General features: G+C 43.3%; 2 protein-coding genes across 3 annotated transcripts in view; one reads left to right on the forward strand and one right to left on the reverse strand.

Annotated features, from left to right (window-relative positions):
- The window catches only part of Polr2H (DNA-directed RNA polymerases I, II, and III subunit Rpb8), a 293,413-nt gene extending 277,280 nt beyond the window's left edge, over positions 1–16,133 (reverse strand). Inside the window, exon 1 of one of the 2 annotated variants that reach the window (XM_045738076.2) lies at positions 15,976–16,133. In XM_045738076.2, coding sequence (XP_045594032.1) covers positions 15,976–16,048 — 73 coding nt within the window. In that variant the 5' untranslated portion in view covers positions 16,049–16,133. The remainder of the gene's footprint in view (positions 1–15,975) is intronic. The other variant, XM_069327767.1, reaches the window with a different exon arrangement.
- Positions 16,134–16,213: 80 nt separating this feature from the next.
- The window catches only part of LOC138366621 (ecdysteroid-phosphate phosphatase-like), a 35,539-nt gene continuing 33,428 nt past the window's right edge, over positions 16,214–18,324 (forward strand). Inside the window, 2 exon segments of the mRNA XM_069327765.1 lie at positions 16,214–16,340; positions 18,017–18,155. Coding sequence (XP_069183866.1) covers positions 18,046–18,155 — 110 coding nt within the window. The 5' untranslated portion in view covers positions 16,214–16,340; positions 18,017–18,045.

Below are 18,324 nucleotides of genomic sequence, written 5' to 3' on the forward strand. Positions count from 1 at the left end.
TCTACCACCCACCTGGTGGAGGGGGCCAGGTTCTACCCCCCACCTCAGGGGGCGGGGGAGCGTGCAGAATCAAGGCGCCGCTTCCTGCCATATACACTTGTACATCACCCATGACCATAGGTATTTCTAGAGTAGGTGCACGCGATATTTAATGAGTCAATTTAATAACCAGCCGCATCAGTTAATTCCTTTTTTTGTCATGCCGGTGGATTTTTACCCGCGAACCTCCAACTATAAGATATTTAAAGTAATAATTGACATATGGACACTCATTAGCGAAGTATTTAACCATCGGCTCCCTGAGTAGTTACCTACACAAGTCTCCAGGGAGTCCCTCTCACCCCCAGGGGGGCTCGACCGCTCCACCTCATGATATAAAAAACTCACTGAGTAACTTTGAACTACCATACATGGGTAGTTTTGTGGTACAGATAGCACTGAGTAACTTTGAACTACCATACATGGGTAGTTTTGTGGTACAGATAGCACCGAACTACCATACATGGGCAGTTTTGTGGTACAGAGAGCACCGGCATATTATGTCCTCCAAGTGATCCTGGTTTACAGTTGGTGGTTCCCTGTGACGGGGCTGCTATTTACAGAGTGGCCGCTGTGTCAATAAGAGCTCAGTATTACATTTCGTACCCCATCATTCCCAGGGTGCAGAGGTACAGAGGCACATGTTACAGTGGGCACCTTAGTGAGGGCATGCAGCACTCCACCTGCCTGGTACACACCGGTATAATGGAAGTGTCCGGGACATTATAACACATCACACCAGTTATCGTGACTTCTTATCTCGAAAAAAAGATAACTGAAGGAGACTACAGAAGGCTTACGGAAGGGGGAGGGGGATAAGATAAGTAGAGATGGTCCCCGTGGTGGCGGGTTCCACAAGATCATTTAAGAACTCTAGCTACTGCTGTCTGCTGCCCAATCCCACGTTCATTCAGAGAAATTTTTAAATTTTGGCCCGATTGGCGAGTTTATTGGGCAGCGCCACTCATCCTGTGAGTGGACACACCGCCATAGTGACAGTATTGGGCAGCGCCACTCATCCTGTGAGTGGACACACCGCCATAGTGACAGTATTGGGCAGCGCCACTCATCCTGTGAGTGGACATACCGCCATAGTGACAGTATTGGGCAGCGCCACTCATCCTGTGAGTGGACACACCGCCATAGTGACAGTATTTGGCAGCGTCACTCATCCTGTGAGTGGACACACCGCCATAGTGACAGTATTGGGCAGCGCCACTCATCCTGTGAGTGGACACACCGCCATAGCAGCGTGTACAACACTCCCAAATAGGAAGAAAACCCGCTGGGTTGTTCATCCTGTCACTTGCACCCAGACACAGCTGGGACTTGCTTAACTGTCTCAAGTGAACAACTTATCAATCAAGAAGATTAACATTCGTCAATCCTTAAAATCTTACGTTATCTTGCGGGTGCAAAATGAGGGAATCTTTTAAGAACAGTATAAGTCTGGTGGTTACCCCACCAGACTTTAGGTCAACATGAAGATATATTGCTATGTGAGTGCACATAAACTCACGGTTACAAAGGATAACAAACAAGGAGGCCACAACACATACAGAACACAAAGCCCAACCGTGTCTACCGAGACCGAACAATTATATGGCAGAAAACGTCCAGATTCAACAATAAAACAATCACTAAAATAAGTAAAATCAAGCGGTTATGCTACACGTTGCCTTTTAACATAATCCGGTACATATATATTATTAATACACCTGCCCTCGAGGCCTAGACGCGAAAAAGAAACAGGGAAAAAGGAGGAAACCCCACCTCCATTGAATACTTTGACCCAAATACCAGAGTAACAAGGTTATCGCAAATAACCGAACTCGATTACGGGCTCACCATAGCCCGTGCTACATGGACATTTCGTTTCTGAGTAGCTAAATCTAAAACAACAACAACGAGGTCTAGACTATATGAAGTGTTACACCGTGAGTGTCAAGAGGTATGTGACACAAACTAGGTCATTTATATACCCACCCACTCTAGCCATCATGAAGGGTTACACTCTGGAGGAGAGTGTGACACCAAAGTGTAATGAGTGTGAAACTTCCCCCCCCCCTCTCGTCGGATGGGGTGTCATATAAGGGTGGGTGACCAGTAGCCATCACTGGCAACAATGGACTACGAGGATATGTTGAGGTTACGATATTGGTGCTAGCAAGATGTGTGGAGATGGTAGAACTTCCTGCAAGGTTCCTAAGATATGCGGAGGTATACTACCAACCCCCCCCCCCCCCCCGGGCTAGGAACCCACGCAGGTATACCGTCCACCTCCACACACGCCAAGGTCGCGACCCACGCTAGCTTTAAAGTGAATTTAAACCCTTCTGGGAAGTCAAACAAGCGCGTGCATGCGCGCGTTTACTCACTTCTCAGTATATACTTATCTATGCTTGAAGGGGTTGAGTTTCAGCTCCCGGGTCTCGCCTACCGACTTTCAACTGCCTGGTGTAATTGGCTTTCTTGCGTCTCTCATGTCTGTGTCTACCTTGTAGACTCAACACCTCTCTCTCTCTCTCTCCAGTGACGTGAGGTTTACTGCGTTCGTCGCTCGCACCTCTCGCCTACATTTGTATACTCACTTAGTTGTGATTGCGGGTGTTGAGCTTCCAAACTTTTGGCAGTTCCCCCGTTGCCAGTGATTTGTTGTACACTATGGAGAGTGGCAGGCACACAGCTTCTGCTCCTTCCTTCAGTATACAAAGTGAGATTTCATCCTGACCTATAGCCTTTGTCACATGAAAATCTAGCAGATGCTTCCTCACCTCTCCACTGGTAATCACAAACTCCTCTAGTGGTGTCTGGTTAGATATTCCCTCTTATCTCTGGGACTTCTCCTTGCTCTACTGAGAAGACCTCTTGGAATTTCTAATTGAGTTTCCTAGCACACTTCCTTGTCGTTTGTAGTGAATCTGTCTGTCCCTATCCTCAGTTTCATTACCTGTTCCTTCACTGTTGTTTTTCTCCTGATGTGGCTGTGCAGCAATTTAGATTGAGTCTGCCTTGCTTGCTATGTCGTTTTCATATTGTAGTTCTGCCTCTCTTCTCATCCTGATGTATTCATTCCTGGCACTCTGGTATCCTCCTTTGCGCTCTAGTGTCCTGTTATTTCTATAGTTTTTCCGCGCCCTTGTACTTAGTTACTTTGCTAACTTACATCTCTGATTAAACCACGAGTTTATCCTCTGCATTTTATTTTTTTCCTTTTGGACTGGGACGAACTTGTCTGCTGCCTCCTTACACTTCTGTGTGATGCAGTCCATCATGTCTTGGGCCGTCTTTCCTCTGAGCTGTTTCCCAAGTTATACCTGTTAGGAATTCTCTTATCTCTTCACAGTTTCCACTTCGGAATGCCGGCCTTTTGTTTTCTGGTACCTTCCTCGAGTACATTAACCCTACTTCGACCAGATCCTCAAACATCAGTACACTGTGATCACTCATTCCCACAGAGGCTTCGAAACCGATTTCCCTGATGTCGGAGTCAGAGTGAAGACCAGTTCAAGTCTCGCTGTGGTTCATCGTTTCCTCTCAGTCTTGTGGGTTCCCCGACATGCTGGCTTAAAAAGTTTCTTGTCGCCACCTCCAACAGGTTAGCTCTCCATGTTTCTTCACCTCCATGTGGTTCCTTGTTTTCCCAGTCTACCCTTCCGTGATTAACGTCCCCCATGATGAGCAGATGGTATCGATTTCTACGGGCAGCAGCTGCTGCTCACTTAGTTATAGTGTTAACTGCCATGTTGTTGTTATCATACTCTTGCATGGGTCTTCTGTCATTTGGTGGAGGGTTATATATCACTACTACTATTCTTGGTCCTCCCATCGTCATGGTGCCTGTTATGGTGTCTCTGAACCCTTCGCAGCCAAGGATAATCATCTCCTCGAAACTCCATTCCTGTCTCATAAGTAAGGTCACTCTGCCTCCTCTCCTTCCTTCCTTCCCTCTCATTCCTTATTACAGTGTAGTCCTGGAGAAACATCGCATGCATTATGATTCCTGATAGTTTTGTTTCTGTGAGTCCAATTACATGTGTTCACATGAGTCCACACACGTGTGTGCGTGCGTGCATTTATGTGCAAGAGGGGAAAGAGACGGGGTGAGGGGAGGCAAGTGCACATACCAAGTCCTGGAACCGTAAACTCCATAATTATATGATGCGCCATAAAAGGCGGCCAAAAAGATTGCTAAACTATTGACAAATGACTTAATAAATTAGAAGATTTTAAGTAAAAATAGCTTTTATATTTGATGAAAATATCTCACCAGTTTAAGTTGTGGTCCTTTTATGTTGTGTTGTTTTTCATATATTTCTGGTAGAGTACGAGGGCATGTTGCAAGGACTTGTCGCATGGAAGACGTGTCGCATGGAGGTCGTGTCGCATGGAGGACGTGTCGCATGGAGGACGTGTCGCATGGAGGTAGTGTCGCATGGAGGTCGTGTCGCATGGAGGACGTGTCGCATGGAGGTCGTGTCGCATGGAGGTCGTGTCGCATGGAAGACGTGTCGCATGGAGGTCGTGTCGCATGGAGGACGTGTCGCATGGAGGTCGTGTCGCATGGAGGGCGTGTCGCATGGAGGTCGTGTCGCATGGAGGTCGTGTCGCATGGAGGACGTGTCGCATGGAGGACGAGTCGCATGTGTCCGCACACTACAAATAAACTAACAGTCGCGTGACAAACACGTGACGAATGTGTGTGATGAAATAACCACCGATAAAACGCACCAGGATCATTTTGGTGAGAGGTGTTTAGATCCCACATTCGTCACATGTTTGTTGCTATTTGATCTTTTAACCGCGTGTGTTCTTGCCATGCAAGCACACACATGCCCAGAGTTAATGCTCTTGTTAACCTTGAGCTCCAGCCTGTCTAGCCCCAGGCCGGGCTCGGGAGTAGCAGTACTCCCGAAACCCTCTCCAGGTAAATTCCAGGTAATACCTGGTGAACCTGATCTGAGATTATCAAAAACCTCACGAGTGCCATTGAGGGCTCTTTGATGAATCTGAAGAAAGCAAATGAGTCCAAACAGAAAACTGCAAGTTAATTGTCTATCACAATGAAATGTGTCAAAAGCACTTGCATGGTGCAAAGTGAAAAGTCTGGCACGTTGTTACAGCTCAAACACGACTCTGTTGCACGTCTCTGGTAGTTCAGCTGGCATGGGGCTCTAGGTGCCACGCCGTGTGGGCTATATGTGCACAAGGACAGGGACACACTACAGCATTATTACTCACACGATGAGTAAGGAGAGCACAATAAATTACTACTCACAAGATTAGTAAGAACACAATAAACTATCACTCACAAGATGAGTAAGAACACAATAAACTACCACTCACAAGATGAGTAAGGAGAGCACAATAAACTACTGCTCACAAGATGAGTAAGCAGAGCACAATAAACTACTGCTCACAGGATGAGTAAGGAGAGCACAATAAACTACTACTCACAAGATGAGTAAGAACACAATAAACTACCACTCACAAGATGAGTAAGCAGAGCACAATAAACTACCACTCACAAGATGAGTAAGCAGAGCACAATAAACTACTGCTCACAGGATGAGTAAGGAGAGCACAATAAACTTCTGCTCACAGGATGAGTAAGGAGAGCACAATAAACTACTGCTCACAGGATGAGTAAGCAGAGCACAATAAACTACTGCTCACAGGATGAGTAAGCAGAGCACAATAAACTACTGCTCACAGGATGAGTAAGCAGAGCACAATAAACTACTGCTCACAGGATGAGTAAGCAGAGCACAATAAACTACTGCTCACAGGATGAGTAAGGAGAGCACAATAAACTACTGCTCACAGGATGAGTAAGGAGAGCACAATAAACTACTGCTCACAGGATGAGTAAGCAGAGCACAATAAACTACTGCTCACAGGATGAGTAAGGAGAGCACAATAAACTACTGCTCACAGGATGAGTAAGCAGAGCACAATAAACTACTGCTCACAGGATGAGTAAGGAGAGCACAATAAACTACTGCTCACAGGATGAGTAAGGAGAGCACAATAAACTACTGCTCACAGGATGAGTAAGCAGAGCACAATAAACTACTGCTCACAGGATGAGTAAGGAGAGCACAATAAACTACTACTCACAGGATGAGTAAGGAGAGCACAATAAACTACTGCTCACAGGATGAGTAAGGAGAGCACAATAAACTACTGCTCACAGGATGAGTAAGGAGAGCACAATAAACTACTACTCACAGGATGAGTAAGGAGAGCACAATAAACTATCTCCCGGTGGCGGGCAACAATCAATTAATCGTGAAAAACTGCGAACTGTAAACAAAGACAATTGTAGCTGGAAGCATGCGATTGTAGGAGCAACGCAGTATGAGGAGGAGGAGGAGCAAGGAATCAGCTGCGCGCGACTCACGCCTTCCAAGACCCACAATATTGGTGGTGGCCCTTGATGGGGTGGTCCCGCCCACTCACCCAGTACCCATACTTCCTGGTCCCACCCACCCAGTACCCATACCTTCCTCCTGACGCAGGCCAGGAATCCACGTCAACCTCGGTCAAGGGCCAAGCACCAATCCCAAGACAGTCTGGGTATATATTTCACGGCTGCCAATGTTTAAACGGGTGGCTTAATCTTCATCATCATCATCGTAGAAACCACACCATCTGGTCACCATTTGGGCCGGGAGACATCTCCCGTCACGCAGGGTGCAGTCGCACCTCCACAGATCTCCTGTATCATCTATTGATACTGGTGATGGCTCAAAAGGGCCACCACTTACGGGCTATTCATGCCCGTGCCACCTTTTGGGTGGCTTAATCTTCATCATCATCATGTTTAAACTCGCAGAACTGTGGTACTACTACTCGTTTACTGATTTAAGTCACCGAGCTGCGTTATTTTAATCTTGTCTAACGCTCAAAAGATTCTAAAAGATTAAAAAAGTATTGATATTCCCGAGAAGCAAGTCGAGAGACTTCAGATTTGTTTACTGTAAAATTGGGTTCTCTTCTGGAAAACCCAATTTTTTTGTTTATATTTTGATGAGAAATTATGTTTGATATTGTGCCTCCAGCCACTGCATTCTCGTGAGTGACAGTGAAGGTGCCTGCGTGGTGCCTCTCATCTGTTGAGCAATACTTCCTGGCCGCCGTCACAGTGCCTGAACCTTCCCCCTTCAATGTTGCGGGGTGTCTATTCCTGTTTCTCTCTTGCTACTAGCGTTCACTCTCGGTTTCCTCTTTTGATTACGACTCTAACGTCTCCAGTACACACAGGAATCACAACTGCGTGATGCATCAAATGAACAAATCCACAGGGGCCGTGACGAGGATTCGAACCTGCGTCCGAGAGCATCCCAGACGCTGCCTTAATCGTCTCCAGGTTTCCTACGACTGTTTAAACTTCTTCCAACCGTTAATGACCGTTCGTTTCCCTGTTGTTTGAATGTGACTTTCTCCTCATGTTTCACCCGGTTTTGTTTTTACTCTTAAAAAAAAGTGACTTGATATAACCGTAGGGTTGAGTGTGCTGTGTGATGCCTCCACTTGCTTGGCCATCAGCTGGCGGCACCAACGTTCGCTTCCCTCTTGTTCTGTGTTTACCGTGGCTCAGAGTGTTTAATACTTCACCAGCCTAGCAACCTTCCACAAGAATGATGACCAATAAGAATATTATGTAGCCTCAATAACTAATTTCCTGCAGCCTCCCCCTCCCATGCCTTCTTCAGTCCCCGACCCCTACCCCCCCCCCTTTTCCTGACCCTTCTCTTTATCCCCCCTCCCCTGCTTCTCCCTTCCCTTCCTCTTCCAGCCCTCAAGTTCCTCACCCCCACCTTCCCTTCCTGCCCCCCCCCCAATAATTCAGTTCAAGCGCTGCTCTTCGTGCCCAAGAATGTCTATCCCTCTAGGTAATGACAAAATCCGTAGGAGCCGTGATGAGGGTTCTAAACCTATGTGGTGGGTGTTCCTCGTGAACAGGCCCTAGTCAACCCTAGAACACCCATCACATAGGTTCGAACCCTCAGCACGGCTCCTACGGATTTTCTCACTGGGACCTCACGTTAGTGTGATGACTGTGTGTACTGAAGGTAATGATGCGTGTCCAACTCCGTGCAAGATGGCCATCCTCTAATACCCTTACTCGCCTTGATGGGTCTTCACTCCTCTTCCTTTACCCTACTCCTTTATACACCACACATAATTTATTTTCAATATTGCCTGTAATTAAATATTGTAAGTAAATTACTAAGTGGCTCTGTTTTCCTAGGGTTACCCTTCCTCTAATACCAACTAAATTCACTCCTCTCAATATTTGTTGATGATGCTAAAATTATGAGAAGGATAAATACAGAGGAAGATAGCAACACACTACAAAATGATCTGGAGAAATTGAAAGAATGGTCCAACAAATGGCTATAAAGTTCAACTCGCGTATGTCTGAAGTAATGAAAATAGGTGTTACGAGCAGGAGGCCGGGAGATGAAATCCTCAAAGAATGAGGTAGAGAGGTATCTGGGGGTTGATATCACGCCGGACCTGTCTCCTGAAGTCCACATCAAAAAGATATCATGAGCGGCATATGTTAGCTTTATTAGCCAATATAAGAACTACCTTTAAAAACTTTAAGTAATCATTCAAAATCTTGTATACCACATGTCAGACCACTCCTGGAATATGCAGCTCCAGTGTGGAGTCCATACCTAGTCAAACACAAGACAAAGTTAAAGAAAGTTCAGAGAAACTTCTCATCTCCGGGACTATGCCTCCAGATTAGTACCGGAGCTGAGAGGTTACAATGAAAGGCTGCTGGAATTAAACCTTACATCACTGGAAGACAGAAGAGTTAGGGGAGACATGATTGCCACTTTGAAAATCTCAGAGGAAATGATATGATAAAGACAAACTATTTAGCACGCGTGGAACACGAAAAGCGGACACAGGTAGAAACTTAGTAATGAAATGAACCAGAGACAAAAAAAATTAGGCATGGAGTAGTTAACAAATGGAATGCCATAGGCAGTGATGTGGTGGAGCCAGACTCCATACACAGTTTCAAATGAAGACATGATAGAGCCCAACAGGCTCTGGAACCTGTTCACCAGTTGATTAAGGGTTGAGGGGCGGGACCAAAGAGCCGAAGCACAACCCCCACCAGGACAACTAGGTGAGAACACACACAGGAACGAGGGAGGGTACACAAACACAGTATAACCTTGGCGTGCACACCACTAATGGCTTTCCCATCCACTGACCGCTCATTGTAAATCTGGTGTTAGCCAGCTCTAGCTCAAGGCAGGTGTGATGCACCAGTCTCTCTCACACAAACAGGTGTGTGTACTCACCTAGTTGTACTCGCCTATTTGTGCATGCAGGATCCCGCTTTTCCTCTTGGATCCCGCTTTTCTAGCCGCCAATTGTCTAATGCAATGACTCCTGGCTTTTTTTCTATCTTATTGTACTCACCCTCGTTAGGGTACTCGAGTACCTAATCACTCTCGCGCCCCAATTGTACTCACCTATTTGTGCCAGCAGGATCGAGCATTGACTCTTGTATCCCGCCTTTCTAGCCATTGGTTGTTTACAGCAATGACTCCTGTCCCATTTTTCTATCATATCTAGTTTTCAAATTATGAATAAAGTTTGCTTCCACAACCTGCTCCATAAAGGTGTATTCCATTTTCCCACTACTCTCACGCTAAAAGAAAACTTCCTAACATCTGTGACTACTCTGAGTTTCCAGCCTCCACGCATGTCCCTCGTTCTGTTTATATTACGTGTGAACATTTTATCTATTTCCACTTTGTCAATTCCCATGAGTATTTTATACGTTCCTATCATATCCCTCCTCTTCCCTTTTTTCTTGTGTCGAAAGGTTCAGTTCTTGAGGCGCTCTTCATCTCCCACTCTGGGACGAGCCGCTGTCAAACAAGACAGAAACCGTTACACTACAGACCCGTAGCACTAACAAGTATTCCTTACAAGTTGCTTGTGAGACTAATCCAAACATTTAGAACAAATAAATTTTATTTCAAAACACCGGAACTAATTTAGTAGAGGAAAATCCTGCTTGACAAGCTTGCTGAACCTCCCCGGCAAGATGACAGAAATCAAACGAGAGAAGGGTGGGGCAGAAAGTATATTCCTCGACTGTCAGAGAGCAATCGATACTGTGCCGCGCAAGACGTTCCTACTCATGCTAGAGAAGCAGGCTGGTGTATCGGAAAGTTCTAAGGTGGGTCAGAGTATCTCCCAGGAAACAAGCAATGAGTTACAGTGAGAAATTGGTTCTTTCATATCAATGTTTAATCAGGTCAGGTCATGGATAGACTGTGATGCATTACAAATAAATTTGGACATACTCCAGAAGTGGTCTGAAATTTAATGCTGCTAGAATTTAACACATCCAAATGCAAAGTTATGAGGGCTGGAACAGAGGTGCAAAGACCAGTACAGCAGTATAGGATGAAGGGAAGACAAATTCTTCCATCATAAAAGGAGAAAGACCTGGGAGTGGACATGACCCCAAATCTGATGCCAGAAGCCCACATTAGCAGAATAACAACAGCTGCATGTGACATACTGGCCAACATCAGTGTATCCTTCACCAACTTGGACAATGGGGGCTTTCCGGGCCCTATATACAACGAAGGTCAGACCCACTCTTCAATATGCAGCCCCCAGTATGGAACCCTTGCCTGAAAAAAAAGAACAAGAAGAAACTAAAAAAGGTCCGAAGATATGCAGAGACTCATTCCTGAGTTGAAGAGATTGAGCTACAAGGAAAGACAGAGAGAGCTGGACCTTACCACAATGGAGGAAAGATAAGTGGGATATGCTAACAATGTACACAATTCGAGGGCAACTTGACAAAGGAGACAACGCATTATTTACCGCTAGGAACAGCAACACGAGGGGTCAGAGATGGCAACTATAAACAAAGTGAGGCACAGAGATATCAGAACAAAAACCTCAGTGTTCGAGCTGCCAATAAGTGAAACAGGTTAGATGTAGAAGTCGTTGAAAGAAATTCGATACAACGCTTTAAATGCAAATATGATAAAAGTGCGAGAAATGAGTCACTGCATTACTCTAAGGACGGAACTAGGAGCCCACTTGGTGAGGGAAGACACAGCTAAGGCAGCATCTTTCTTGTTAACATCCATATTGCATGCTCAACACAGGCCAGCGGGGCTTACCCGCAGAGGTCACGCAGGAAGAGGAGCGGGCGGCGGCGCAGGTCAAGGTCTGACAGGACAACCCACTTGCCAATGCCACCCCCAAGCACCACCCCCCAGCACCACCCCCCAGCACCACCCCCAGCACCACCCACCCACAGTAACACCTCCACACATCATTCCCGACTCCCGTGGTTCACGTGTAAACCCAAACGCTTACATATAAAGCACGCCGAGTAGTACCAAGCTACATGGGTGCGCATACTGTAATACAATATATTAGTCTCATATTTACGTCCACATTCCTCGGTCACTCTCCTGCAGTCACCCCCTCTCTCCCAGCCCCTCCTCCTCACCCCACCCTTACTCATACTCTCCCACAGCGCACTAAACTAAGGGAGTCTCCCACCATAATCTACTCCATTACCTTGCCTGAGTTGGGCTGTAGTGGTCCCACCTCCCACATCAAAATTTCCCTCCCACCAACTAGGATGCGGAGAGCCAACAACAACAGTGGTGACGAACGCTCCTTCCACTCTAGGCACCAAGGTTTTTTTTCCCATTTCCTAATTCTCATTTGTTTATATTCTCTTCGTGTGTCTAATCTTTAACCAAGAGTAAGTTTTGAACACAAACACTCTGAATATTACATTTGATACTGGTTATTGTTGCTGTTATTGAGATGTTATTGTTATGGGAATTACTAATTATTACTACTTCTACAGCCAGGTGACACTCACCACTACCGCCTCCTCCTCCAGCCAGGTGACACCACTACCTCCTCCTCCAGCCAGGTGACACACCATTATGGCTGTACATGTAAGAAGCTCAGGAACCTGATGGACAACAGATGACTGAAGGTGGAAAGGATTGACCAAAGTGCAGAAGCTTAACCTGGAAACATCAGGTGAGCACACACACACACACGGGAGAACGTACATATTATTCGGGGGAAAAAGGCGGGTCCAAAGAGCCAAAGCTCAACCCCCGCCAGCACAATTAGGTGAGTACATAAACGAGAGCAGGCATACACAAGCACACATACAAACTCACATAACTCCAAGTTCACAACGTAATTACCTTTTTCCTTCTTAAATTCCTACTCTTATTATTTTACATTCCGGAACAGGGATAGTAGACTAATTAAGTTTACCGTCTGGGAAGGTTACAAAGTTTCCTGTACGCGCCCGACCCCCTAAGCCGCATTTTTCCCATCATGAAACACCTGTTGAATTATGTATACTCCTGTATACTACCTGTAAATATGCTTATATATATTATATATATACACACACTACTTTTCCCTGATTACCCATGATTACCCAACTGGGATCCAGACTGTACAACGACTGACCAGTCGTGTTCTGGGATAAACACAGTGACGCATAATGTAACTGGTTCCACTACCTAAGGCCTAAATACCACCATAAAAATAAGCCATATTCTCAATTTAAATAATTAACATTTTGTTCATAATCATTAAATAACAGTCTTATCAATTCCACATTCAACATAAACAAAAACATTGTCACCAATTTTAACTTCCTTATACACACATTATGCCTATACTGTACTTGTTTTAGGCCTCCTTTGTTGACAAAAGAAAAACACCACACAATAAGCAAGGTTCTTACACCTCACTGGTCTTCTTCAACTGGTCCATGTATTCTGCAACTACCCACCTTAAATGAGAGAAGGAAAAGAAAGTGGGAGGGGAAGAGAGAGGAAAGGAATGGAGGAGAGGGGAAAGGAACGAAGGGAGGAGAGTTGAAAGGAATGAAGGGAGGAGAGTTGAAAGGAATGAAGAGAATGAGGGGAAAGAAGAAGGGAGAGAGTCAGATGGTCTTCACCACACCACATTCTTTTCTCTAGGTAACGCCACTTATTACGAAGGTCTTTACTGTCTTGAGATTTAACTGGACAAGTCTGTGAGAATGAGAGTATTACTGACTGCACACAGGCCAGTCGAATTTCCACATTGAATGTTGCAATACAAACACATGTAGGACACATGTAGAACATACCAACATGTGAAACAGAAGCTCTATTGGCCCAGATGAGGTGGCTCCTATCTATATCCTTCCAAACTCCTTAGCATACTATGGGTGAAACAATTTATAGATCCATCTATATAATCTTGGGTCTACTGTGTATACAGAATACCAGGTAATATATGTATACCAGGCAGGTATAGAGAATAATTTGGTTTGTAATATTCTGTCACTGATGCATAAGACAAAAGGGTTGGCACAAAGATGGAATCCTGTGTTAGCCCCCCCCCCCCTCACCATATTTCTCCAGTCAAACTCATTTCCGTTTCAGAAGACCCTTTGCTTCCATTGCTTCTACCAGAAGAACCATTGTTTTATCCATTCTAGTATTCTGCCATTTATTCCATATGCTTGTAATTTCCTTATCAGTTTTTCCATGTGATACCTTATCAAAAGCTTGAGAGAAGTCCATGTATACTACGTCTACTACAAGGTAGGATTTGTTTTCAACAAATCCATGTTGCATTAACTTTACTAGGTTGTGCACAGTAAGATGGTGAATGATTTCCTCCCTTGGGAGTCTCTCCATGTAAGCAGTCCTTTTGATTTAATACATCACATTTTGACGTAAAATCCTCAACAGTCAAAATGTGTACTGTGAGTTATTAAATCAGAGCAGCTCACAAACAACCACATTTTTGTATGCATAGTTCCATTGGGTAGGTTTGTACAGAACTTAGTACAGAATTTTTGTAACATTGTGTTAACTCGACACATGGGCTGCTCCTTGAACTTGAGGATATGTGAAGTCAGACTGATAGGGCAATAGTTTACTACCAAGATACATCTGCCATTTTTTTTTAAATAGATTTGAAATTTACACATTTCCAATCTAAGGGAGCTATCCTTTGGTCTAGAGATTTTCTGAAAAGTTTCAGTGGCAGACATAGCTAAACGAAGTATATTAGAACTACTTCAGCATAAGGGAAGTGAAAATGTGAAACGAACTAGTGAGGTATCAGATTATATACAGTAAGTACTGTACTTACAAGGAAATTACTGGAGGGTCTTCAGTGCCCTGAATTTACACAGTAAGATAACAAAAAGTAACAAAATACTAGAGTGAACAATAAGGAAGAAAATTCAGAATAGAGCCAGTGAAGAGTAGAGGTGCATAGGCAGAATCAGAGAAAAATGTATGAACATCAGAGGTCCACAATTGATCAATATCTTCCAAGCATGTACTGGCATAAGAAATATTGCCGGAACAAAAAGTGGAAGTCTTCAAGAAAAAACTGGACAGTTTTCTGCAAGAACTGCCCGACCATCCAGGCAATAGTGGATATGTGGACTTGAGGGCTGCTCCAAGCAACAGCCACTGGACCAAGCTCTCACAAGTCATAACCTGGTCCTGGTCCAGACTTGTGGGAGTAGAAGAAAGGTCAACATTTAGTGACAAAACTCATTCCATAACTAATTTGACTCTCATACCAGGAACAGATGAGGGCCAAAGGGCTAACAACACAGCAAACCGGACATGACAGGGCCGATCTCATCGAAACTTTTAAAATGCTGTACTAATACTAAACAATTTGGAAGATACTAATCTAGACAATGTCTTCAACAGGTCAGATGTAACACAAACAAGGAGAAATGGTTTCATGTTCAACAAGCTACAATGTAGGACAGAAAACAGGAGATTCTTTTTTACTCAGTTATTTTATTACTTTATTTATATATACAAGAGTTCTTAAATCTTGTAAAGCCACTAGTCCCTGTGGCAGTCCCCATGGCAAAGTGATAAGACACTCTCCTTGCGCATTGCGAGCGTTTTGTCCTAAGTTCGTATCTGGGTGACTCATACGTCAGGATGCGAGCAGCCACGTCTAACAGCCTGGTTGATCAGTCCAGCAACCAGGAGGCCTGGTCGACGACCGGGCCGCGGGGACACTAAGCCCCGGAAGCACCTCAAGGTAGCCTCAAGGTGGCCGCAAATCCTTAATTGTAGCCTCTGTTTAACCCAACAGTAAAACGAGTACCTGGTTGTTAAATGATTTGGTGGGGGTCGTATTCCAGGGAACATTGGATTAAAGACTTGCCTGAAATGCTATGCGTGCTAGTGACTGTACAAGAATGTAAGAACTCTTTTGTGTGTAGATTATTATATATATATATATATTTATTTTTTTGAGATATATACAAGAACACCACAGAGACTGGTAGATATATATATATAAAATATATAAATATATAAAATATATATATAGCACACATAGTGTTTCGAGCAGGTCCTTAATCTTAAGGGCAGTACAGGGCAGTTATAAGCTGAGCAGAATTTCTGATCTAAATGCTGTGTTAGTGGCTTTTCAAGAATGTATAAAGTCCAATATTATGTAATCTCACAAACCCATTGTACCCTCTTGTAAATAATAATAATAATAATAATAATAATAATAGTAATTATTATTATTAGTATTATAAACCCATGGAACTGCCTACCCGCCGAAGCTGTAAATGCCAAAACACTGCTGAAATTTAAAATCGAGCTTGATAAAATCCTCAGGACAAATAAGAGAACCGTTGACAAGCCGCCGGGTTCCTGTCCTCGTCGAGGCCACTAGAGAGATAGTAGCCTTCAGGTAAATCTGGTACACCAATGTGTCCCCACCAGACCAGAAAGTATGACGCAACCTGAAGTGGCCGAGCACCACACCAGGCCTCGCTGCTCATAACATGCAATACGCAGCGTTTCAAACACAAGCTATAAATGAATAACTCACCTCGATCAAATTTCTTGCCATCAGGATCGATGTCCTTAACGTCGAAAATGTCCTCGAAGAGAATCCCAGCCATGCTGACAGGTTTTGGTGTGTTTACCCCGTGTTGTAGACGACACTCGTCGCCTCTAATTCACCCGATCCTCCGCCCCCTCATCACCTCTCACTCTATGTAACTTACACTCACACACATTCACACACATATATATATATACTAATATCCCACTTTAATTTTATTAATGTATATTATTGGGTTCTGTTTCTTTATGAACTCGGTTTGAGTAGTATATGAGAAGTTATTATCTTAGGCCATTTTAGAAGGAGGTGCTTGAAGGGTAAACATCAGAGTAGCTCGGGCCTGCTTTAAGGTAATTTCTTGACTAATTTACTGTGTAACAGCTTAGTCGTTTGGTGGCCCTCAGAGGATATAAGGACTCATTATTAATGTCTCAAGAACAAACTTAATGAGTGTTAATTATGTAACGTTTTAGTGAGGCAACTGACGTGAGGCACGGGTACCCGGTGACAAGGGCACTAAAGGGCACTTAAGTTGTCAAGGATGATTTAGACTGCTGTACACCTGTTAAGTCCAGCCATCATTGTAAGGATCTGTACAAGTTGTTACAAGGGAAGTGTGTGATTCTGTTAATGACAATGTCTAAGTGCTATGCTGCTATTGTGACTTACCCTTACATAATTAATTAAATTTGTTAGGGACATGCAGCCTGGGTGCATGTATAATATATAATATTACAGTGGAACCTCGGTTTTTTGTATGCCCCTGGTTACATATTTTTCAGTACTCGAACTCGATTTCTTTGAAAAATTTGATTCGGTACTAGTTTGCCTCAGTGTTTTATACACACACGGGTATACCGAGCACATGGTGCTTCAGTTTACCAGTGTCTCCCGCCTAGTGATGATCGAACTTGAATTCTTTTTGAAGAATTTCAGTGTTCTTGGGCTTTTTTTGTTTTTTGAGCATAAAAGTTCTTACTATATATCATATCATTGGTTCCAAGAAAGTCAGTAGTAATGTTCAACCAAAAAAAAAAAAATAGTTGTGAGGATGACAATAGAGGAAAGACAAGAGATCATTGATAGTGTGTCACACTACAAACAAATGTTAAAATGTAGGGAAAAACAAGTGTCTATAGACAGATTCTTAGTAAGACAAGCAAGCAATGAGACTCAACCAGGTCCTAGTGGTATGCCTGCAAAACATTAGAGAGCGAGTATCCCAGAAATGTCATCACTGCTGTTATAATGGAAGGTGACTCCCCTTCCAAATTCTAACACCTCTCCTTCTCCCCCCCCCTTCCTCACTGTCTTACATAGGCCAGCAAGAGTCATAAATAAAGGTAAGGTACCTAAGAGTATTATTTTGTATAAAATGTATTTTTTAGTTAATATGTTTGGGGGTATGGAACGGATTAATTCAATTTACATTATTTCCTAAGGGAAAATTTGTTTCGGTTCTCGTACTGTCTATTAGAATGGATTAAATTCGAAATCTGAGGTACCACTGTATATTAAAAGGTTATACAGCCTGATTCTTTACAAGGGCATTTCTTGCATTGAGGCTCTCATTACTTTTTGATGGATTTCGATGCAGAATGCAGACTTACTATACCTGTAATTTGTATTTTATATGAATATACAGTACGGTAATTATATTTCTACTCCTGATCTTTCCATATGCTGTCCATGATTTTCTCAAAACTATTTACTGTGATTCTGTGCTTATTACATACTGTGGTAGGTTATTCCAGTAATTTGCTACCTTGTTTCAAAAATAAATATGAGAGAATTATTATAATTTATATTATAAATTATAATAGTTCTCTCATATTTATGTAATTATGAGATAGTATGTACCGTACTTACAAATTATCTTTTGTGTAATACATTTGTAAACAGTGAAGTATTTATTGTCAAAGAATAGTGTCTTTGAAGGTCGTCCCGATGGCTTTGCTATATTCAAAATGCTGCATGAGTAAATTGTAATACAGACCATTATTTGTTACTGTATCTTTTTTTTCAGTTTAATTTGTAGAAATTGCAGTTAGAAAAATGATGGCAGCTCTTCCTCCACGCAAAAATCCAACTCCGACTAAAATATTGAAGCAACATTTAACACCTCTTCAGATCCTTTTACAGATGGGGTTTCCTAAGCACAGAGCGTAAGTTTATTGCCACAGTATTGAACTTATTCTAATTGAACTGTAATAATGTAATGTATTACATTTGCATATTTTTAGGTATCATTGAGAGTATTTAATTTAGAATGGATTATAGCTAGGAATTCATAATAACCATAAGAGGATTCTTTCATAAGCATTTTGTATATGT

Source organism: Procambarus clarkii, chromosome 20, assembly GCF_040958095.1.
Source record: "Procambarus clarkii isolate CNS0578487 chromosome 20, FALCON_Pclarkii_2.0, whole genome shotgun sequence".
NCBI classification, from domain to species: Eukaryota; Metazoa; Arthropoda; class Malacostraca; order Decapoda; family Cambaridae; genus Procambarus; species Procambarus clarkii.